The following is a 25180-nucleotide window of genomic DNA, read 5'->3' as shown; positions in this document are numbered from 1 at the left end:
TCTTGTTCCACTTTTCCCCGCTTTCACCACTAAAACTGCACCCGCGCTCGCTACCGCAACACGCAAAGACAAAGCACCGACCTTATAGCCTCAACAGGCTGTTGGGGCAAGTACTGTTAGCGAGCACATATGAAGGCCAAAGCGGCACGCTAAGAAGGGGTAGGTGGACAACATCACGCCCGGCCGACAGGCGTTGTCTCCCTAGTGGTTACGTTTACACATTGCCCCAGGTACTCATTTGAGGCTGAGTCGATTCAGGGGAGGCCCAGGACCGGTTCATATAATCGTCACCGGTGTTGGCTCTTAGCGGGAGTCGAACTCGGGTAGCCGGGTTCACAACGCAGCGTAGCGCTAACCTCTTACACGACCGTAAACGCACACGTGCGCACACAATAACGCAGACCCTGTTGTTGCTCAACAGCACAGGGCAAGCACCCAACTCGCTTGGCAGGAGACCTAGTGGGGCCCTAAAGGAGACAAAGAATGCGTCAAGCCCCTTGGGCTGGCTAAGGGTTGGTCTACTCCACCACTCGCCATCAGGTCTACGACTTTTGTACAATTATGTTGTTATTAAACGCGACAACGAGAGGCGACGCTAAACAGAACCATCGCTCGTCCGTGATTGTACTAAGAACTTCCACGGGAAGATTCCATCATCATCATCTTCAGCCAGCCACGATCGATCCGCTGCTGCACGAAATTCCTCCATGAGCCGTCATCATCATCTCGCGGGGACCTGTGCCACAACACGATCCATCTGGATCCTGCACACGAGCTGCTTCTTCTTCCCCTTCTTTTTTTCGTACGGCTCATGTACATGCGGAGCAACAACTACAATTTCACATTCAGGTGGTCAAGCCAGGAGCGACGGTGGCTAGGAGATGTTCACGACCTCGTCTGGTGTACAGGAGGTCGTGGATTCGATCCCGACCCTGACGCCTGCTGTATATTTTGAGTTTGCATGTTCTCCCCGTGGTCGCGTGGATTTTTCTCCGGGTCCTACGGGTTTTCCCTTCACGTTTAGAAACATGCGTTTAGAGTAATTTGACTGCTATACATTTCCACGTGGAAAAGCCACTTCGTTGAGCTATCATTTTGTGGCCAGGTCACGTCTGAAAAAAAGCTACGTCGCTCAGTGGGCCTTACCAGGTAAAATAAAAAGTTTCGTTTCGTATCGCTGTGATGTCTCCTTCGTATTTGTGATTCGTCGGTCTGTTCTGGATGACCGCAGTCGCACGCTACTGAAGAGTTTTACATTTTACATTTGCACACGAACTGATCTCATTGGATGTGTTCCCTCCATGTCGCTCTTTTCAGTGGCCCATGTTTCTGATCCGTATGTCACAACAGGCAGCGATTGAAAACACTGAGGTGCTCATTGGGATGTTTTTAGTTTTCACAAATGCCTACTCCAACCTGCTCTTGTCTGTCTCTCTTTTTCTCCGATTTCTGTCGTCAAAAGACTGCCCAGGGTTACGCATGGTCTGCTGTGTTTTCCAGTTGTCATTCTACGCGACGTAGTCAACTGGAAGGGCACGGCCGAGGGAGGCAACCACATGTGACACCGGTATTCACAGCTGCCCCTGTAACACCCCGCACGTTAGAGGTGCGACATAAAGGGAGGCCTTGGAGGTCACGTGCCGACTGTGGAGTTGTCTTCTGCCGGTATCTTGGCAGAAGGAAGTGATGTCTTGGGGTGGTGGAATCAAAGGCAATGGCCGTGATGACCACACAATTGAACTTGGGTGTCTCCCCAGCCACCCTGATAAGCTGCCTTTGAACAAATGGGGGGGTGTGCGGTGATGTTGCAAGGAGGGGGGACGTTATTCAGTGGGGGGAACTGTCCCTCCAAAGCTGTCAGATGGCTTTGGTTATCCTTCAGTTTTCAAACGTGTGTGCGTCTGTATTCATAAGGGGAGGGGTGACAGTGGTTGGCGCGCACTGCACTATGAACCCGATGACTTTGCGTTCGATTCTCTGCCGTGATTAACGGCAGCAGGTGAACGCTATTAGCGCCTAGGTCTTACCCAGTCGTAAGGAGTGCCTGGCACGTCGAGTGGAAACATCAGCAAATGCAAAGGTGGCCAAGTCCATCCCCTTGTGTGATGTGCCAACCTTATAGGAGGTGCTGATTAACAACAAACGCATGCTCCGGTGATGCACCATTGTAAAATAATGTCTATTTATAAAGCATCTAAATGCAACCACATCTCAAGACGCTGCACAGAACAGATGGGCATAGTTTTGTTTACAGAGAGAAAGAGGCAGTCGGGTGAGAGGGATAGCAAAAAAAAAGGAAAGTTCTTGAGCCTTGGACATGAACAGGGGCCAACGGCACAGATGGCTGGGCACAGCGAGTTCCAGACGGCCCGGGCAGCAGAGGATAACGAGCGACCTCTCATTGAGCAACGGTTAACTGGGGACTTTCCATGTGTCTACGGATGTATGTTAAAACTAGCCTTTTGCCCGTCCAAGGACGGGTGTATTTCAGTAAATCTGAAACTTGCAAGTGAAAAGCAGACCGCGACGTGATATTCATTGCATCCATTCGTGTGCAATTTGTAAGGCCGCGGTGACACAGACCTATTTAATTTGAAGGTTATAATCCCTTGTTCATCATGACGTCCTTTTTACTTCTATGTCTCAACAGCGTTACGGAGATCACGTGACGTGAGGGTTCTGCCTTTGTAGTGAGGGTTGTCAGTTGACATTGAGGAGGGGGGGGAGGCGCCTCGCCCCCCCATGTGGAGTGACGTCACCCGTTAATTATTATGAATGGAGAGGGGTGTCTATTTGGAGGACGTCGCCTGTTCATGATTATTAATGATGGGGGGGGGGGGTGTTACATGTGTAGTGACGTCACCCGCTCATGATTATTAATGAGGGGGGCTAGTCGACGTGGAGTGACGTTACACGCGGGACACACAGACATTCTTAGCTCATTATAGTAGTAAAATGTAAAAATTCCTTCACACCGCAAGTAGCCAACCGTGCTAATCGGAGGTGTGGCTTTAGCAGAACCGCTTGGTTGCTGGAGCAGAGAGTGCACGGAAATGAGTAGAGGGAGATGAGAGGTCGGAAATATTGAGGCCTTGGAGGCTCTTTAGGATGGCGAACGTCAAGTCTTGAAATTGAACCAGGACTGTATTGGGAGCCAGTTGTGTGTTGTTGTTCTGGAGACCGGGAGATCGATGATGATCGATGTTCGGTCGCCCGCGTTGATGGCATTTGTCGTGATTTTTCACTTCACAAGAGTGGGGCACGTGAGGGCTGCCATCTTGCACTCCAGTGGAGGGACCCGACTACTGGATTGACGTGGTCTTGTTTACGGCGGCAGCCGAGAGCTTTGGCAGCGGCGTTCTAGATGATCTGGAGTTTGGCAATGAGTGGGTTTGAGGGATTTGGTAAGGCCGTGGGGAGAAGAGAGTTGGAGCAGTCGAGTCAGGATGTGATGATGAAGGCATCGACGGGGATCTCCAGCTGCAGCAGCAAGCAGGCAACAGCAGAAGCAGCTGTGGCGAGGAAATGACGGATGGGAGAGGCGTTGCGTTCGTGAACGTACGAGGCCCTGCAGAGTTGAGATACGTGGCAAGAGATCGAGAGCTTGGGCTTAGCAGCGACGACTGCACACAGTCTGCAAGGCATTCATCGAGGGAGTTGTTTTTCGTTTTGTTTTCATGGCGAAAATCCATGCGAAAACCTTCTGCGGCACCATTTGTTTTCACATTTCAAATGTTTACAACGCTCAGTCACGTGTTTTGTACAGGACATTTACGTTCTTGTGCCCAGGGATTAATGCTTACAGCGTTTAGTTACCTGTAAAATGCTGTACTGCGCCGATATACACCTTAGCTGGATTGCAAGGCCACTGGAAATAAAGATTGCCGGTTTGACCTCCCGAAGTGGGTACATTCTTTTGTAATCCTTCCGCTTCTGTCCACCCAGCAGAATAATGGGAACTGCACAGTTCGGTGAGGTGAACTGTGGGTACTTCCACCTCTTGCAAGAGGTCTGGCCAACGTGGAAGAGGAGGTCAATATACCACCGAGAGGCTCTAGGACTTGCTCTCTTGAAGGCCCTTCCATCACAGCAGTGGCGTTATGCAAGCATTTTCAACGCACCATCTTCGAACTTGTTTTTACACATTTCTTCACTATGGACTGGTTAGAAACTAAAGAAGCAAACAAGTCACAAGATCTGTGTCTTGCGAACAAGAGGTTCATTCCGTTTGAAACAATGTGCTTGGCGGATCGAGCCACGCGAAAATGACCCACGGCCAACACATTTGTTCTTAAAAGTTAAACTCCTGGGCATTGCGCGGGCCCAAATTTCTGTTTTCCACACACAAATCAAAAATGCTCGTGCAAATCACATCGCGCACACTTCATGCACCACAGCCGTCTCTCGCTTGCGTGAAGACGGCCCAGGCTGGAAGTGTGCACTCCAGTGGAATTCAGCTTAAAAAAACAACAACCCACGTTTGCGAGATTTATGCCTAAGATAGATCCTGCAATGTGTAGACACGGTGCAAGTTAAAGATGAATGCAATTTGGTAACATTTTCTAATACCATTCGCTTCTGTGTTAGCGTTCAGCGGTAAACGCGTTTGACTTGTAGCCGCTGCGCGGCATCATCGATGGAAATAAATGTTCATTTTGTTGGCCTAATTCCATATGTTTAACCGGTAGTGTGGGCCAAGTATCCCAAATGCAGCTGGAATTTAAGACACATTTGATGTGATGTGTTGTTGTGCAGTCATTGTTGACCGGGATGACATCCTGATTTTGGCCAGGGACATGGCCGAGCGGAGCGAATTTGATACTTGTTATTGTTCGAGCCCCCACGGCCACCCTGGTTAACACTGTGGGTGTATTACCCGTAAATACGCACCCTCGGATTCACGGTGGATGTGAAAGTTCTCGTGACGTTTGTCGAATGAGTAGGCCTTGTTGTCTCGGCGTCACGGTTCAAATTTGCCAAAATTAAAAATTACTCGCAACTTAACTGAATCAATATCCCCATATAGTAACATCTCTCCTAACTGTGAAACGACTGCAGACTATACTCGTCTGTGAAAATAGCGGTTTCGTGATTTCTGATCCACCCCTACTGGACATCTGTGAAAAATAGCTTCATAGCTCATCGGATTTCTCCAGGATAAAGATTCTGATTCTAAAGATAGCCCTTTTTCTCTAAGAACGGTGCGAATACTAAATGTACTAATGATTTGTTTTAATCACGACTGCCTCAAACCTGGAATAAAACCCAGGATCTCAATGGTGTCAGAGCTCCTCTGAACCCTGACCTAGTTGGTCGTCACCATATTTCGACTCGTCTTTAAACAAATTCACGGGGGTCATAGATAGAGATGCTCATTAATCCACCACCCCCAACTCGGGATGAGCCATCCGTTTGGTCAAATGGTGAATGCCTCCTCCCCACACCACCCCCCTCACCATCTCTCATCCCCATCCCCTGTCTCATCGTAAATGCACGCAGCTGTGCATCCGCGGTTATGACGCCAGAACCCTGTAGGGCAACGCACGCCAATAAAACAGGTGCGCGGGAATTACTGTGTTTGCGGTAACATAAACGGATGCGTGTTTGTGTTTGTTTGCACATGTGCAAAACTGCCAGCCGACTACAATGTGTACACGTTTTATATGTGAGTAAAATGCGTCTTTGTGACTGTGTTTGTAAGCCACGGGAAGTGGGCGAATACTCACAAAAATGTGGCATCATTGTAAGGAAAATGACCGTTGAAGAACTACGACAGTAAAAGTTATTGGTTGACCTGCAGACTTTAGGAAAACAATAAAAACGGCTTGAGAAATCGTGGTTGTTAACCAATTTTAAGTCCTTTGCGCCCCTAGGCAGGAAATATAAAGTACGTCCATCTGCAGCAACGCAATTCTTCCTCATCAACCAGTTGGTTTCCATCAGTTCCTCCTGCACTTCGTGATCAAAGAGGTTTAATGGTTAAAGAAGTAATGGTGCATCCCTGCCATCACTTAGTCGCACAACTGCGGAAGGGCCTCCACTAGAAGAAGCTCGAGAGAGACACTCGAGTGCAGTGTTCTTCATTGCAAGGTCCGAGAGCGACTGTCGGCCCCTGATGACCTTTAGTGCGGCCCCCCACAATAAACAAACGTGAAAACACCCCCATCATCATCGTGCTGTCAACCCCCCCCCCCCCCCCAATGGTTTAAAATGTGTGGCGGCCCTCACACTGATGATGTCTCATCGGCGAAAGTGCACCCCCCCCCGCTACCTCTGAAAATTAGTGAAGAACACTGCTCTAGAGGGGTTCTTGGGGCCTACTCTTCCACATTGTCCAAACATCTTTAAAAATGTGGGAATACCAACACTTCCCAATGATCTGCTGATCGACGCCGGTGAAAACATTTTCACTGCTGGGTGGACAGAGGCGGTTGGGTATGCGAGGGGTGGGGGGGGCATTTAATAAACTTCAAGGGGCATTTAATAAACTTGGGGGGGCGTTTAATAAACTTGCCCCATCGTTTCATCTGCCGCGCTTTCAGGAGATCGAACCGGCGACCTCTGGATTGCAAGTCCAGTGCGCTAGCCGTAAAGCAATTAGGCCCCTTCTTGGAAAAAAATATATCTTCACGGAGCCTCTAAGAGGTTTTCCTGGAATTTTTTTTATTCAGGTGAAGGTGAGGGCTCTGACTATTGGGGTCGCCATTTTCTTTAGCAGCTGAGTCGAAAGCGACCACGGTTTGTAGCTGTCGCACGCAAGTCGACTCCGCCGTGCACGCAAGAAAAACACACCCAGAGCGTCCGCGTGACCCCATGCACGTGGCCCTCTGGGAAGTCATTCAGAACAGGGACCCATCGCTCGCCAAGACACTCTAGCCCCCCCCCCCTAACCAAGCCACCCAACCCCCTCTGCTGTGCTATTGCATCAGTTGTCAGCGGCAGATTGAAGGCAGGATTTCCTGAAAGTGTTAACTCGAGGGCACCTGGTTGGGCGCTCGTAATTACCTGGTCGACTGCGCTAACACCTCCCACCACATCCGCAGTATCAGGCAGGGTCCTCCAGGAAGCAACCCCATTCTCTCTATTGCCAGAATGTATTCATTTTGAACTTCTTTCGCACCATACGTAGCCAACACTGCTAAATCGAAGCTGCAAAAGTCACCTTTTATAAACTACTAAACTTTGCATTTTACCCGGTGAAGCTTACTGAGCTATGAAGCTTTTCAGATGTCACCTGGCTACAAATGATAGCTCAACAAAGTGGCTTATCGCGTGGACATTTATCGAAGCCAAATATTGTAAACAAGTGGTTTGCGTTTGGACTCACACCCCCGCTGGGACACAATCAGAGCCACGCTTCCGTGAACAGTTCAAAATCATTTGCGAGCATTTATCAACTCGCTTAACGTGACGACACTGCAATTTCATTCATACGGTTGGAACATACGAAGGTGTTACCGATGCTATTTGATCCACTGCTGGATGAAGGTTACGCCACACCGTGTGCTTCGTGCGGGTTGTTTTACCGTACTGCATCGCCACGTGAATCGGTGCGGGGAGCATAGATGTTGGATCATAGTACAGTATAACAATGAATTATGCTGCACTGGCCTCTGCTGACAATGCATGATAGTTCGCCATCAACGCACCATCGTGCTTGGGTTGACAAGATCCGTTGAGATCGAGTGCATTCGGGCCGAGGTTACCAACTGTAATGATGTTTCAGTTAATTTACAGCCCTTTGTGCATTGTATGGGTCAAACGAATGGATACGGAATGTTTATTTATTTGCACGTTTCTTTGTACAGGATATTGGGTTGTTATTGTGTTTATAGATCTGTGAGAATTCACACGGAACTCGGTGAAGCTTTCCTGGATAAATAAATAATTACACTTCTTTTGTTTGCGGAATGTCATTTATTTCTCAATGTATCTAAAACTCACTCAATGTTTATAATCAGCACAATTCTCAAAGGGCCCTTCACGTGGTTGGAGGACAAATCCCTGAGAGAATAATAAAGATGACTTTAAATTTCGACTTTCTGCAATTAGCCATGTTGCGATGTGGCTCATTGCACAAAGCAACAGATAGACACAAGGCTGGCAATGCCACCACAAAGTAACAGGCTAAACACAATCAAGTGTATTCTCTGGATTATAAGTCGCACTTTTCCCCCTCCTGTATTTTAAAGGAAAAGTCGGTGGTGTGACTTAATAATCCGAGTTTTATTCCCCGCTCACGGCCACCAACACCAGTGACGATTATCTTGAGGTCTCAGCGTGGTTGCTGGCCACCCACCCCCTCGTGTGCCGTGCCGGCCTACATAGGTGCTCGCTAAAAGCACCCAAAAGTCTGTTCCGGCTACTAGGATGCATCTTACTCTATGTGTGGATCTTTTTTGGCACCGTGGCACGAGGCTGGGGTGCGTCTTACTTTCCGGAGGGTCTTTTCCGTAGATTGCATTAAACGCGAAGATACAAAACATATTCAAAAGAAAAGCATGGGTAAACCGCATCCATTAATTTATTTTGTATTTATTGTAAAATGGTTTTGTATTAATAACGTCAGCACCAAAGCTACAAATAGCAGTCGTTTAAAAATTGCTAAATGCAAAACACAAGGATAGCAACATTCGAACAATGCAAACATTGACAATGCGTAATTACATCATAAATTAGCAACAGAAGCTGCTAAGTCTACGTGGGATTATAAGGCTGGGTAATTGGTGGTTAGATTATTTTAAAATCTCGAGGGCCAGCCTCAGACAGGACACCTGTTTAGGTGTTTTGTACACAGGGCGTTCGCCAAAGTAAATATTTCCTAAAACTATTTCTGAAACGAGCATCTGGCCATACCGACTTCCGTGCTGGATCCAGATCGTCCGATACAGGTTTGTACACATTTCTCCAGGCCATGTGCGAGATCCTAATGAGAACAACCAAACGTGGATTCAGAAGTCACTTGAGGAGGTCTCAGACATAGTTCTGCGAGGTCTATTTCCACAACCCATTCTCTTTGCACACGAAATCACACGGACCACTTATCCGTAATTCAACGCATCTGTCTCACTTCATCATCGTCACTGTGACCAGCGCTCAATACACCTCTTAAGAACGCACATCTAATGATGACACCTGTACACACTTCAAAAGTATTGTATGTATCAATAAGAGGTACATTAGCTAGGCAGATATGTTCAAGATTTATGCATTTAGCGACACAAGGATCAAAGTCTGTCAAATGTAGACATTGTATGATGTGGGTTCATGTTCAGAGCATATTTTTTGTTGACAACTTACACATTTGCATCCCCAAAGGCTCAGTTGCTAAAATATGTATTACCTATCCGCTGGGCTATATCGAGTTAGTTTTTTTACGTTTTATTTTGACTAAACATATATATATCATAGATGGTCATTCCAGCATGAATATCCTTCCGCTTAGATTTATCAGTGCAATTATGGCCATAGCACATTTTTTTTTATCAGACATTTAAAGTGATTAGAAGTAATAATATTAAGTGCCACTTGCTATCTCTAAAGCTATTTCTTCGACAATGTGAAATGGCCAAGGATAAAGGTTTGAAGCTGTTGTGCAACACAGTTGGTGGCTTTGGGGCATTACCAAAACCATGAACACTGGAATGAAATACTAAGCTCGCCGCTAAATCAAGTTTTATAGTGGGTGGAAAATTATGCATCTTCTAATACACTCAAGCGGCTTGCACGTGACGGTCGTGGCTCACATAGGGATCGTGACGTGCCCAACTGCAGGGCAGTAAAGTGTATAACGCAGTGCAGCAAGTAGGTTGACAACATGCTATGTGTAGCAGATTTTGAGTGTTATCCCCTACACTGTGGGTGCTGACCACTCTACCACCACTTTCAAGACACACACTCACGCACGTTAATTTTGACAGCACAGCAATTCTTACTGACCACAAAACAGCACAGCAACTACCATGCGGTGAGGAGTATTTGGACACCACAAAGGAATTTTTATAATACTTTGCGTGTTATATATATATACACAGAATGGAACATATAACATTTAAATTATGTATTTTGAGATGAATGTCTGTTTCAAATGAAAATAAATAAAAGTAAAATAATTTTGTGCCCTTTGTCAATCCGCTGCTGGATGAGGACCTTCACACGCCAGGCACGTAGCCTGTCGGGGTAGTTTCACCATACTTCACCATGCTGGATAGTGCGGCTTAGTATTCGTTGGAGGGGGGGGGAGCAGGACTATTTCAGATTTCACTTGTCACTGATGTTAGCCGTGGCAGGTAATCCAACTCAGACAATGGGGTTAACAGTGCTGTACGCTAACCACTGCGCCACCACTCCACCTCCAAAGAAAATGTTTAGCTGTAAAAATATATATATTTTTAAAAATGGATAATAACATGCATAAAAATAATTGTTGCTTAATAGTTTATTCTTAAATAAAAAGGTAAAATATGTTCGATAAAATATATTTATAAATGTCATGTGTTTGTAAGATCCGCTTACGTGGGTTCACTGAAAATAAATATTCTCAGGAACAAACAGTGGAGATCATAACAGCAGCAGTGGGTGTTCCCATACGTTGAATACAAAACGAAGCACGGCATTCCCAAACAAACACAAAATGCCCCAGCTACTTCACCCAAAGAAGGCAATGTTCTCGTATCGCCCATTATCGCCATAAGAGAGAGAGAGAAAAACAAATCTCCCAACCGCACACAGCTTTAACTATAGGAGGCAGCATAAGTCCGTCGACCAACGCTGCCAGCAGTCGACAAAGCGGCAGCTGCTGCTGTTATTATCCCGGCAGCATTCCCCGCTTTTAAGAACCAGAATAACAGCTGGGGTTGGCGTGAGATGGAGGAGGGAAGAGTGAGGAGGTTTTTGGGGTCAGAGGGCAGGACAGAAGCGTAGACACCAATTCCAGGCACCCTTACCTCTGCCCTTCTGACCGCCTTGGGCCTCTTACCTCTGACCTTTTGATCACGCGTTCTTTTGTATGCGCGTTTATAACGGCCCAGCCAAAAAAACACATTTTGGAAGTGTGTGTTTTTTTATTCGTAAAGCCTGGCCAAGCACTGCTCTACAGTTAACGTGTATTGCGTGCAGGGAAGCCACCTTACCCTCGCTGTGTCGTAAAACACACAAATGTTAACCGTGTACACCATGGATTGTACGTTTCGTTAAAAGTTCGAATGCTTGCTATGACGCTAAAAAAGTCGCCATCTTAAAAATAAATAAAGCAGGGAAAGCTCAGAGAAGTGTAGAGCTATGCACATTCTGCACAACCAATGCGGTGTATTTATCTTTGTGCGGGTTTAGTCGATGGCATCGCAGCAGATAATCTCAACGCAATAGAAAAATAGTCGCTAACCCATGGCAGAGGTGTCCCAGTGGCAGCGATGAAGCGAATTTGCTGATCAAATTCATAGGCAGGACCTCGTAACGTAAATAATACGTGTGCACACGGAACACAAACAATAGAGACAAAGACCCCCGTATAGCCTTAGCAGACCGTTTGGAACAAGTGCTGTTAGCGAGCACATATATTAAGGCCTGCCGGCATGGTACACGAGTGGGTGGGTTGCCAGCACTACGCCCGGCCGCCTTTGTCTCCCCAGTGGTGATGTTTACACACCGCACTCGGTACTCATTGAAGGCCGAGTCGACCTTGGAGGCCCCAGACCACTTCAGAAATTGGTCACCAAATGTTGGCTGCGAGAAGAATTAGAACTCGGGTTGCCAGGTCTGTAGTGCAGTGCTCTAACCACTACATGAACTCTCCACACACACTAAATACACCACACTTACACACCGAATTCACTATGCTTGTACACAAATACACATTCTTGGTGGGCTGTAGCTTAAGCATTTGTCGCATTGATGGCGTAGGCATTCCAGCGACAGGTCTGGGTGCTGTAGCCAGGGCTTAATTTTTCACTGAATATTGTATACCTTGCTGGTACACTGGGACAGGTGGCGTCTGCCTAGCAGCTACATCCATCGCGAGAGCTATACTGGATGTCGTATGCCGACTGTGGAAATATTTTCGAGGTCGCTGACTGGGTTGCCATCTCCGTGGTACCAACAGAAAGTAAGACGTATCATGCGCAGTGTACGTCACAAACGCCAGAAGAGGGCAGCACTACATGAAGATGCATTGTCTTGAGTGGTGTATTATAATTATTATTACACAGCGGACAAACGGTGGGAATTTTAATGTCCCGGGCAGACCTATAGATTTCCCAAGATGGCTACAAATGTCTCTGGATTATAAGACGCACATTTCCCCCTCTATATTTACGACGCAAAGGTTGGGCGTGCATCTTACAATCCGGGTAGGTTCGTGCGACCAGATTTGTATAATTCTAATTGACACAAGTTAGGGAGCGTATGACTTAAGATCCAGAGAGTACGGCAACCTCAATAAGGAGGTCAATCCGGGGGATAAAACACCCGGGCAGGTGGCAACCCCCTATCACCGACCGGGCCCAGCAGTAGACCGAAACGAAGAGCGGCTCCGGTGTTCCAGCGCGAGCGCCGTCGGGTCCCCGCGTTGAGACGTTGTGCGTTGAGGTGGCGCGCGTCGTCGCGGTGCCGTGCGTCCTCGTGCGTTGGGCCGCGAGCTCTCACGATGCTTCCACCGGGTGCCCATTGCAGGTCTCCACGCCGCCCATCTCGATGTCCTCGTTCACGTACTTGTGGCGGTCGCCAAACTCGCTCCCGTCCTTCTCCTCGGCGTCCCTCGCCTCGAACAAGCCCGACACCCTCACCACCTGCCGGTTACAAAAAATAAACGGCAATAAGCGACTGGCAATACATTTCGGAGACGTTTTTTTCTTGGTATTTTTCATTACGGTTCGTGCAGAACAGTAGGCCCTCGATGAGCTCTTTCGAGCTCCCTGTGGTGGAGGCCCTTGCGCCAGCAGTGGCACGAGGAAGCAAATGTTTTTTGTGAATAAGAAAAAAACGAAAGGTTTGGCTGTAGCCGAACGCAAAATAATACGTATTGCAGACTTTACGTGAGACAAAACATTTCCGGCAACGTGCAATGAAAAAATGGAAACACAGGTTAGCCTTTCTGGGCCCACTTTCGTTTGTGTGGAATAGATCCAACAACAGGAGGAGCAGCATTGCTCACAGCCAGCGGTCAGGGGTGGTGCTAGGCACAAGCAAACCAAGTAAATGCTTAGGGCCCCAGGCAGATTCAGGGGGCCCAGATTTCACAACAAATTAGGAGTGCCTCACATTTCATCTCAAATGCAAAGCCTTATACACATAGCAAGGTAATTAAAATTCAGCAGCTGATTGATCTCTCTCATCGCTATCTAGTCTGAATCGCTCTCCTTCCCCTCTCAATATCTCTCTATTTCTGTCCACATCGCTCCCACTTCACCACATCTCCATTGAAATCCCCCACCCCCCGCGAGGCCATTCTTTCCTAGCCCCTGGAAACGCAGCCGAAATAACCGCACGGAGCGCGAGGCCGCGTGGGGAGCCTCGTATATATTTAGGTGCGGTAACGGCGCTTGGCAGGGGTATGCGGGCGCCCCCGTCTTTGCAGCTAACAAGAAAAACATGCCGACTTGAGCAGGTCAAGTTGCTCAAGAGACGGACGGCGCTCCAGCTAACAGCGGAGCCGATAGCCGAGAGAGAGAAAGGGCACGATAAGGCGGGAGTTGGGGGGGGGGTGGTGGAGGGGGAATAGCGGAGCAGAGCGAAGGGCTCGGGTCAGCCCAATGAGGCTGCATTGCATGGAAGCAGTGCGGTCTTCCACAGGCGGCAGAAACAAAACGGATTATTGTGATCTTAAAAGATGGGGATGATTATGGTCGTAAAGATGAGGGCGAGTGACGATAAGGATGGTGATAATGATTAAGGTGGTGTTGGTAATGGTGATGATGGGAATGGTTGTGGTGATGGTGATGTTGCTGTTGTTTCTGATTCCTGCTGATGTAGCTCCTGCAGCTGCTGATGATGATAACAACAATGACAAAGAAGGTGATTGGGCGGCAGCTGCTGCTCTTGACGATGATGATGATGATGACTGGGGTGGTAGTATTGGTGGGGGTAATAGCGCTGGAGATGACGAGAATTGTGGTGGTGGTGGTTTTGCAGCTGCTGCTACTGATGACGAACGACGGCATTGGTGCTGGTAAGTGGTGGGGCTGCTCGTGCTGGAGACGACGAGAATTGTGCTGCTGCTGCTGATTCCACTGTTGCTGCTTCTGCTACTACTTTTGGCGCTGCTGCAGATGACAACAATGTACGTGTATGTAGAACTTCTTTCACATGGTACATAGCCAACCGTGCTAATCAGAGGGGAAGGACAACAACATTTAAACACAAAAAGCAGTTACAAAGAAATGTAGCTTTCAATCTAGATACAAAAAAAAACGATGACGACAATCTTCAAATCTGGCGATCCGACACTCGGCTCGGCTCAGCAGCGCACAAAGCGAGCGATCAACGCCACCGTCATCTCCGTCGCTCACCGTAAATATGGCGACGGCCGCCCCGGCACAGAAGCCGACGAGCACATCGCTCCAGTGGTGCCGGTAGTCGGAAAGGCGCGACAGCCCCACGAACACGGCTACCAGCAGCAGCACGAACTGCAGCAGCGGACGGAGGATGCGTGCGCCGCGCCAGCGCAGGCGAGACTCCACGTACAGCTACGAGGGTGGCACGTGTCGCACACACACAGCACACTTCATTACACACATGGCACGTGTCACACACGTCACATCGTTACACACATGGCACAGTAAGGCACACAGCCGATGGGACATGCCGAGTGATAGATGAGGCCACCAGCTGTTGCTGATGATGATGTACACGAACGTCCACGGCTATGTGTGAATGCACTGTTGGATGAGGGGCTCTCTGCACTAAATGCGGGAAAGGAGTACTTCAGTGCGGAATGCTGGGAAACATAGACGCTGGAGCATCATAGTACGGTACAACTTATGGACTATGCTGCGGCTGCTTAGCATGCGCCCTACTTAGCATCTGAGATCTGATGAGACCGGATGTATTCTGGGAGATTTGGTCATCGGCTTTTTGATGATGATATCACGTATGTTGTATGTATGTTGAACTTCTTTCGCACCATTCGTAGCCAACCACACTGTGGCAAAATCCGTTGTGCTGCTGCAATTATGTTCCCCCACATCTCTGCTCCCTGCTTTTGGCCAACGTGCACTGACCGTCGTGGTAATGTGCGGTCAAACAACCCCCACGACCCGCAGGGTGGGGAGGTCCCTCATCCAGCAGTGGACTGACAAAGGATTGGCCACGTACATAGGTCGCTTGGCAGCAGTGAGCCGAACCTCAGAGTGCCTCTCCACGTTATTTGGTGGCCGTGAACCCAGTGGTGGAAATTTCGCATTCATACCGATGACATGGGCCAGTTGAGATCTAGAGAATAACCACTGCTGACTCTCTCCAAAGTGGTCCATATATTACCACCTTCCAGAGGCATGATGGGCTGCCAATCAACCAACCGGGATTTTTTTTAATTTATCTATGGCGCAGCCTTTACGCGTGAATGCGAGTGAAGCTCTCTCCGAGACAGTGCCAGCGAGCTAGTTCGCAGTGGTCACAGATCGCCGATTGTGGTGAATGCCAGTAGGCGCCCAGGCCAATGCTATCCTGCTGTGGTGTAGTGGGTTACAGCATTAGCCTTTGCGCACAGCCCGAGGCTCGTTTCTCTAGTCACAGCTCGGCTTGGCTTTGGCTCAAGCGAGTCAGCTCAAAGCCATGCGCCTATCTTGAGTTGGTCCCATCCATGCCAGACCAAGGCAGTTCTGCTCTCACGCGTCTTGGGAAGCAACTGAACGGCTCAAGCCCGAGCCGAGCCACGAGCAATAGAGGCTGTGCCATAGCCGAGCCGTGACTCAGAAGACACGGGCCCGAGACTCACCCCCTTGCGCACCAGCGTGAGTCACGGGGAAGGGTGCGGACACCAGGAGCGGGGCGCCTATCCTTCTGCATCAAGCTGGGCGCAAAATATGTTTTTCCTGCGTATCGTAAATATTTGAGCGTGTCCGTTCGAAGGCAGGGAAGGTCACTCAGACGCAAGGTCTGGGAAAACCCTCGACTTGGGCCAGCGTTGACGACACCGTCCTGTTTAGTGGTGCGTGGCCAGGGATATGTGTCACCTCTTACTGAGGCTCAGCTTCCAATAAAACCTGAGAACCTGCGTTGGCAGTGAGCTAAGAATGTAGACGCTTACCCGCCGAAGGTTGGTAAAGTAGTCCGTTTACAATGTTTTTTTGTTAATCGTAATCGTTGTCTGCGTAACTTAGGGCTCATTTAAACCTGGCTGCAGGAGATTATAGTTTTGTTTGTTTGCGTAAATTAGTTTTATTCATTTGGCAAGCAGTTTTGTTTGCTTTTATTTTGAATGTTTGTTTTTAAAGTTAATTAAAGTTAACTCCCTTTATTTTCTTGTTCGATGCACTTAAATAAAGAATGACGTATGCATTAAACACAGGAGTAATGCATTTAACACATGCGTACTTTATACCACTACCAACTCAATCCACTATTTCGGTATCTTGTTTATTATATGAACATCAAGTCGAAGTACTTAACAACCCTTTGTCAAATCAGTCATCCGGGTTGTTAGACCATATTTTACCATACTGGTCTGTGTGAGCCAGAGGTCGCAATCGGGTACCCGATACCCGTACCCTACCCGATACCCGGCTACCTGTACCCAACCGGGTACGGGTACCAGTTTGCGACCCTGGTACGGCCGGGTACGGGTACGGGTAGGCCGTGAGTCACTGGGGAGTAACCGTTTGTCACTCATTTCCCAACGTCTTGTCTTTCTCACAATTCAAGTTCCTAGAATCAACCCACCCGCGCCTGTAACATGGCTTCATCCCAGAGGTCGCAATCGGGTACTCGTATCCATACCCTACCCGATACCCGGCCAGGTACGGGTAGCCGGGTATCGAGTAGGCTACGGGTACCCGTTTGCGACCCTGGTGCGGCCGGGTACGGGTAAGGAATCAAAACCCGTTTGCGACCTCTGGTGTGAGCTGATTAAGGGCGTGCCCAGGACTGGTTCAGATATTAGTCATGGAAAGGATTCATACTCGGGTCAAAGGGTTCATAGCACAATGTGCTAACCATTTCATCCCTGCTCCGCACCGTGCGTTTCATACATATATAGATATCCATTTGTAAAAAAAGCAAAATAAAGTATCTATTTACATTGAGATACATAGCATGGATGCACGGGTGTATATATAACATAAGTTTTAAACGTTATTTAATTTTATCCGATCTCAGCCAAAGGTCCAAGCACTACTTACACGCCGTCCCAGGATATGTGCCAACCTCAACATCTGAGTATGTGTGGGAATTGTTGCCGTGCAAATTTTTTTTTCCCTTTTCCGCAACAGGACGTTAGGGAGGGACGGGCGGAAGAGTGCCGGCGCGAGATGGCAGTGGGCAGAGGTTCCTCTCATTCATTTCTTTTCCGCAGCCTCATCGCACCGCACCGCCCGCCCGCCCGCCCGGCCGCCTGCGCCCCACCCATTTAGTGAGTTGTTTTAGCTGCCGTGCCAACGTTTTACCGGGGCACGGCCTCCTAAAACGACAACCGTAGTCGCGTGGATTCGACTGCGATGCAACCGGGTCCCTCCCAGGGGGTTCAGCCGCCCCGTCGCGTAACGTTCCATAAGTGTTAACCGTTTCACTTAGTTCCCACACGCCGTTAGCATTGCAGACTGAGAGGAAAGCGACGTCACGTATTTCGTGTAACCGGCCCACAGATGCCGCTCGCCCACCGAAAGTCGGCCGTGGAGCCGTCAACGGAACTCCGGGTCACGCTACATGCAGGTCTGCGACAGACGGTGGCGGCTTGGGGAGCCCTTCAGCCAACAGCTTGCAGATCATGGTTGATAAATGACACTGCAGGAATTTAAGAGGTCATCCAATGGGAAAAAAGATCACTTGCCTGCCATGGGAATGTGGAATTTCCACCAATGGCTCTAGGCTTCCCCCCGATTCTCATTTTTGCATGTGGAAACTTTTGAGTCGGACTTTGCCTGGCAGTTTTGTCATTGTGAGTGTTCCAAGGCTAGCGGAATAGTGTCACGTGGCCACATTCACTGGGGGGGTGGCGGCGGGGGTGGGGCGATTGGGGGGGTTCCCCTCGGCAAGACTCTAGCAGGGCATCGGAATGGATGAAGTGAGATGAGAGATGTGATACGAGAAGCCGAAGCGTTTAAGCGTTGCTTTCGGTGCAAATCCATGTCACAGTGAGTGTGTGAATATTTGCGATACTCACAGCCAGAAACACCATGGTGTACATAGAGAAGGAAGCGTGGCCAGAGTAGAAGGATTTTCTGCGAGTTGAAAATAAACAGGCAGGCGTTAACAGAAAATAAACAAATGTACTACATGTTGAACTTATTTCGCACCGTACGGAGCCAACCGTGCTAATCAGAATTCCTGTCTAAAGGTTGATGTTGATCCTTTGTTTACACAAACCTCTGCAGATAATGCTCAAAGTAATTAGAATAGAGATTAATGTTTCGGCTTAATTTATTGTAAAGCAAATGTTATATGTATCCCAATGTCCATTTTAAAATAATTTAAAAGCTAAGCTTTAATAAATACAAACAATTCACCTCCACTTCCTCATACACAAGAGAGAATATATTAGCTCTGCAAACTATTGAGTCCGAAAATTCACTGAGGTGGGTCGTGCCACATTGGGCTGCTTGGCCAACTGCATCAACGAGGAGTTTTTTTTTGTTTGGCTTCACATGGGACACGCTCAAGCCTCCACACAGATGGATTTACTCAACAGCGATTGGACAATATCTGCTTGCACATCAAACCCACTACTGCCGCGTTACCATCTACTGGCCCTGTGGAACCCTCACACAGCCCAAGCCTACAACACATGTTAATCATAAGCAGTTTCCCATAGTGTTCGTCTTGGCTTCTGATGCCTGACAATATCGGGCACACTCAGGGCGCTTTAATCGCAGGGACACACGAATGTACACAAAGAAACCCACTTGGGGAAAACATTGCGGTGAGTCAATCGCCAATTCACTTGGGATGAGGTAAAGTGTGGGTGACCCCACTGTGATGCAATCCAGCTCTGTTAATGTAGCGCTTGGGGTCAAGGGCTCGTGGGTCACATATCTGTGAAACTCCCATGCCCTCTGGGCTGTGATCTGGCCAGGAGATAGATATGGTCCACTCAGCGCGGATTTAGTCTGTCCGCAGACTCAATGTATCTGTGCGGAGATCTCTGTGGCCCTTTCTGGTATGTGTGGTGCGATTCTCCTCGGGTGTGCGTCGGGTTTTCTCCCACATGAAGCCGAACTCTCACTTTTGTAAATGGCCAAACGTCCCATTGCTGGGCCCTCTAGGAGCAGAGAGACTTGTGACTCGAACTTTCCTGGCTTAAGAGCATAGATATTTATTGCATGAGGGATGGTGACAACTTTTGGAGACCTTCATCCAGCGGTGATTAGCTCAAGGATAATGATTATTTTATTATTATTATTTAAAAAATTAATAACAAATCATTTCTTGGAAAGAGGGGGGCCCTTTGCTTTGCAGTGGAATGATGGCAATTGACTCGCATTCACACGCACGGGCACATTCCACACATCTGGCCTCCAAATGGCAACTTTCACATTTTTCTACCCCAAAATAATAACACTCACTTACAAGAAAAATCTCATTAATGTTTGAATTGTGAGCATTGCCAATGATCGCAGCTACATTGTTTATTTTGAGCGTGACGATATATGAAATTTGAAAATATTTAAGTAATGCTGGCCCTCGACACGTGACTGCTCACACCCATTTGGAGGACTGCAGCCAACCTCAACAGCAGAGGTTTCATGTGATTCGATGTTCCCACACACACAAAGACATAGACAAAGAACCCTCCTATATCCTTAACAGACTGTTGTGCAATTGCTGTTTGCGAACACCTACGAAGGCCGACACGGCACACGAGGGGGTGGATGGACATCACCACGCCCGGCCGCCTTTGTCTCCCTAGTGGTGATGTTTACACACCACTCCAGGTACTCATTTGACGCTGACTAGATTTAGGGGAGGCCCATGACCCGTTCAGATAATCGGCACTGGTGTTGGCCGTGAGCGGGAATCGAACTCGCGTCTAAGGTTTTGTAGGGCTGCGCGCTAACCGCTACAGGGCTGATGATGCCGACCTCACCAAGCCCTGCCCATCACCTCCCCATTCAGCGGCACGCATTGGAGAACGCAGCTGATACTTTTCGCCCGGCCATCTTCGTGCAATCCCATCATTTGCATTATTGAAACGATGGCCGGTTAAGAGTAATCGATCGTTTAAATAATTTCTGATGACCCACCTCCCAAGTATTTTGCGACGCAGTTCCCTTACGCCAAACGCCCACCGTCGACGATGACCGTACCTGGCCTCGGTGATGACGGCCGGGTCCCCCGTACACACGTCCCTCGTGATGTAGCCCTCGGAGCAGTTGTAGAGGGCGCGGTCGGGCTTGCACACGTCCAGGAAGTGCGGCCGCAGCCGGCCCACCGAGAACTTGGCGACGTCCGTGAGCGACTGGTTGACGGCGCAGCCGAAGAGGAAGGCGCCCAGCGTGCGGTAGAGAGCGCCGGGCAGCGAGCTGCCCCTCTTCAGCACGGGCGGGCAACGGTGGCCCAGGCAGCAGGCGGCGCACAGCTCACCCCCGATCACCTGCGCGGGGAGGGCAAGGACGACGAGGTGGAGGACGAGAATTATTGGCGGAGGTGAGGAGGGTGGAGGAGGAATCATGATGAGTGGGTGGACGAGATGGAGGAACAGAAGAAAAGATGGTGACGATAAGGAGGAGGAGGAAGAACAGGTGGCATATAGCTCGCCCCCAATCACCTGTGCGTGGTGGTACGTAAACTGGTTACCGCGTGGCGGTAAATGAACTGTAGTTACCGCGTGGCGGTACGTGAACCGTGGTTACCATTCATGTGAAGTGGCAGCTCTACAAAGAGGTTCATCCCCACCACGTACATTGTCAATCTACTACTGGATGAAAGCCTCGTCATGCCTCTCAATCGTAGTTGGTTGACCGTACGTCATCACTTATAGTATAAAAAAAATTAAATAATGTTTTCAAGGAAAATATTTGTTTCGCCCTTTGTCAGTCCATTGCTGGATGAGCACCTCTCCACGCCTGCACAGGTCATGGGGGTTGATTGACGAGACTTCACCATGCCGAAGAGTGCAGGTTGGTGATCGGAAAGCAGAAGCCTCGGGCCCAGTCTAGACATCACTCGCCACTGGTATTAGTTACGGCCGGGAAGAATCAAGCGCACGCGTCTGGTTTTAGAGTGCAATGCGCTGACACAGTGCGCCACCGCTCCGCTGCACAGTATCCGAAACGTCCGTCTTTAAACTCTGGAACTGCCCCCCAATGTATATATGTATGTTGAACCTATTTCGCACCGTACGTAGCCAACTGTGCTCATCGTCGGTGCGGGCAGGGCGGGGGGAGGACAACAGTGAGGTGTTTGCTGGTTCACACAGATGGAGAGCCATGGGTCGCCGACAGCCAACGTCACATCTGGTGCAGTGTAAACCGACGACAGTTCTAACCATAAAAGAGTTCCCCCAGCAGCCCTGGGCCACGGCGATCATCCCACACCCATGTGCCACTATCCAATGACCTCCCGCTTGCACCCCCTTCCCCCACCCAATACCGACTGCAGATTTTTTTTGGCAACACACACGCTGCCCCACATCCAATTTTAGATTCGCCATGGTCACCAATTTAAAATTGGTCTGGTTCCCACAGCTGCCTCCTGGTATCTACAGGTGCACCGCAGAGAGCTCACTCGATCGCAATGCACCACAGCAGCAGAATTAACCCTTTCTCCCATTCTGAGACGTCTGCAAGTTGCAGGGTAGGGGGGGTCCCTTTCACCTCTCAATCTCGAAACGCATAAACGGCTCAGTGTTGGTTTTATTTAGAGAGACATAGCACCATTATTTCTAAAGACATCGTACTCACCGCAGGGAACTGTAGTGACACGACCGCGCTCTACGGTAGCTGGCACCAAATCGTGCCACACGCCCTCCCGCATTGCCTTGTAGGAGCCTCGATACCGATAAAGTTAATTATTAGAGTTTTTATTTCGATTTCGTTACGATGACGTACAGGTACCATCATCGGAACGGGAAAGGGTTAAATTCCACACCCCCCCACCCCCCGCCGCCTGCTGTTGTACATCGACTCACACATGTGTGGGCCGCCCTGAGCTAAGACACAGAGGGTGTGTGCAGGGTCTGGTCTGATTAAGTTTTATAGCGGCCCAGGGTTGTTATAGTTTGGGGGCAGGGAGGCCTACTGTGTATATTCAATGCCTGCCCTCAACTGTTTTACCACCATATGCTGGAAAATAGGCATTTACATTATTGTCCAACTGGCCCGTAGCTTTTTGGCCACTCCACCACCCCTCCAGTCAAGGTTCTCCAAAATCCGGCGAAATGTTGGGATCGTGGTCTGGGGTACGAATACTGAACGGATATATTTATTTAAATAGATTTGCTCTGCGATGATTTTTTTCTTGTTATGCGTATTTTGTTCTTGTTATTTGCATATTAACTTTTTTTGCTAAATAGTGTGGCTTTGTTTTTGTATTTTCTGTGTATGGAACTGGATAATATAATTGATTGCATAAATGATGCCATATAAAAGAAAATTATTATTAATATTATCACCACCAATGATGTACGAATTGTAAAGCTAACTCAAAGTTAAAATGAACTAAACGATCACAATGTCATCATGCAACTAACCGGTGGTAATATACAAAGTGAAGCTCTACCGTTAATGACCATTTACCCATACGGTTTAACAGTGCTACAGTGTTGTATTTCGACCATTATTGAGGTGGCAGCGTGGTGCCGCGGTAACACTTCCGCATCACATCAATCAGGCTCTGGGTTCTATTCCCGCTGTTCTGCATGACTTTCCACCGGGTTCTCCTGGTTTCCCCCATAACTAAAAAAAAACATACAATGTCAATCCCAGTTCAAATTTGCTCAACTTTGAAAAATTACCCACAGTTTATTCACATGACAATTATCGCTCCCTACTTGCAGATTAACATCCATTGCAGAGCCATGTGCCGGGTCACCTTGTGCTGCACAGGGACAGCTGACAATAAGGGGACCTGCACTCCGAAACATTTCGCTACATGCCAAGAGCACAATATGCATGCAAGGTCACTCGCAATCACATATTTTTGGGGTTGTTAATCCCACCTCTTCTAAGACGTCCGACCAAGGTGGGGTTCTCTAGAAGTTCCTCGAATGGAGGCTCTTCTGCCAGCAGTGGCATGAGCAAGCAATTGCAGGGCTTCACCTTTTCCGTTTCAAAATATTTTTTTACGCGCCCCTTCAAATCCAAGTCCCTGGGCTGCAGCTCCCCTAAACCACTGTGTTAATCCACCCGTGGGTTCCACGTGTGTGCATGTGTGTGCGTCTGCATGCGTGTGTGCGCGTGTATCCTCACAGTGGCCAGGGCGATGAGAAATCCCCCGGCGCTCAGTAGTCCATCGGGCACCGTCTCGCTCTTCTCATATGGGTAGCTGATGCTCTCGTCGCCGCAGAAGAATCCCCGCTGGAACGGGTGGAGAAGGTTCAACTCCAGGGCCAAGAATGGCAGCGCGGCTGAGGGTGGGAGAAAAAAAACTGTTTTAATTAATATAAAATAAAAACCTCTCATAATCTCCAAAATTTTATTCTTTTTTTCTTTGCCTCACCCCATCTAAAAGTGACCCACCAACCGAATTTTTCAAAATTGTTGTCTTGCCGCCACGTTCTACCACTCCTCGCATAAAACATCCACTATATCAATAATAAATGTATATGAATAATAATAACTGTGACACCAGAGAAATCCGAGTCGGCCAAAATATATACATTATTTCCCTCGAATATGATGGAAAAAAATGAATATTTACTGGATACCCAAAAGAACAAACCGCTCTTTGTTTTTAAGCACGTAATTAGCCCGCGCATTTTCGCTTTAAAAAGTATCCACATTCGCTTGCGGCATGGAGCGGAGTTTGAGAAGCTTTGCATTTCCTTATACGTCGGGGGTTCTGCCGCGTGCTGCTCCCTCTCCCGAGACACACGTGGACCAGTTCTCCGTCAAAACTAAAGGCAGTAAAAGCTCACCGACATATCCACCTGCTTGTTTTTTTTTTACCATGGCTATTATTATAGTTTTTGTTGTTTGCTGTGCCCCAGTGACACAGCCGATTTTACTTTTTCGAGGAGAGATATTCAAATTTGCGTCTCATTTTAAAAGCGAAAAAAGGGTTTCGCCGAGGAAGAAGACGATTGCAGGATGGGGGAGGCCCGGTTACCGAGACTCACAGAATCAGAATGTTAACTCATACTGGAGGAATCCGATGCGCTATAAAGCTCTCTTTTTCACAGATGTCCAGTAGGGGTGCAGGGTCAGAACGTTACAACAACAAACAATACAAAAACATGATAGGAGTGCAAAGTATAGGAAACATAAACAAATCACTCAAAAAATATATAAAACTAAACTATTGTTACTATTACCAGATAAAGCCCAATGAGCTATTAGTTTATTCTTCAGAAGAGACCTGGCCAAAAAATGATAGCTCAACGCCGTGGCGTATCATGCCCTCCACGAATCCTTTACCCGAGGGGAAGACCTCAGACCAGATGGGGTTGGGAGACTGCTACGGCATATCTTGGAGGCTACGTGTAGTAGGGGAGTAATCGTCGGCAGCAAGGTGTGGTGACTTCAACAGGAGCCGTGGCCACCATGATGATGAAGTCATCGTGAGTTGGTCTAACGTTGTACATATGGCCCGAGACGATATCACACGGAATGCCGCCCATCTCTGTAAATCTAAGTGACTAAGCAGGGTTGAGAACGAGGAGTGCTTGGAGGGATGGGCACCGTGCCCAGTTAAAAACCAACAAAGTAATTCAGAATAACGGAAACACGCACTTCCCCAAAACGAGGGTGGATACTGCCTTGACATCAGCAGGTCTAACTCACGTGAGAAATTAAAATAAAACAATGGCAGACCACTATTGTCTTTTTTTACTGCATACAAGAGTCTTAGCTTTAGTTCCATTAATCATTGACCA

General features: G+C 48.3%; 1 protein-coding gene across 1 annotated transcript in view; it reads right to left on the bottom strand.

Moving 5' to 3' along the window:
- Positions 1 to 8523: 8523 nt before the first annotated feature.
- The window catches only part of LOC144941102 (phospholipid phosphatase 3-like), a 34537-nt gene continuing 17880 nt past the window's right edge, over positions 8524 to 25180 (bottom strand). The window contains exons 2-6 of the mRNA XM_078867585.1: positions 23556 to 23713; positions 20454 to 20740; positions 18314 to 18371; positions 14505 to 14681; positions 8524 to 12785 (exon numbers count right to left, since the gene is read on the bottom strand). Of these exons, the coding sequence (XP_078723711.1) occupies positions 12639 to 12785; positions 14505 to 14681; positions 18314 to 18371; positions 20454 to 20740; positions 23556 to 23713 (827 nt within the window). The 3' untranslated portion in view covers positions 8524 to 12638. The remainder of the gene's footprint in view (positions 12786 to 14504; positions 14682 to 18313; positions 18372 to 20453; positions 20741 to 23555; positions 23714 to 25180) is intronic.

Source organism: Lampetra fluviatilis, chromosome 24, assembly GCF_964198595.1.
Source record: "Lampetra fluviatilis chromosome 24, kcLamFluv1.1, whole genome shotgun sequence".
Taxonomy (NCBI): Eukaryota; Metazoa; Chordata; class Hyperoartia; order Petromyzontiformes; family Petromyzontidae; genus Lampetra; species Lampetra fluviatilis.
Note: the sequence above shows the minus strand (reverse complement) of the source record. Positions and strands in the feature narration are given on the sequence as shown.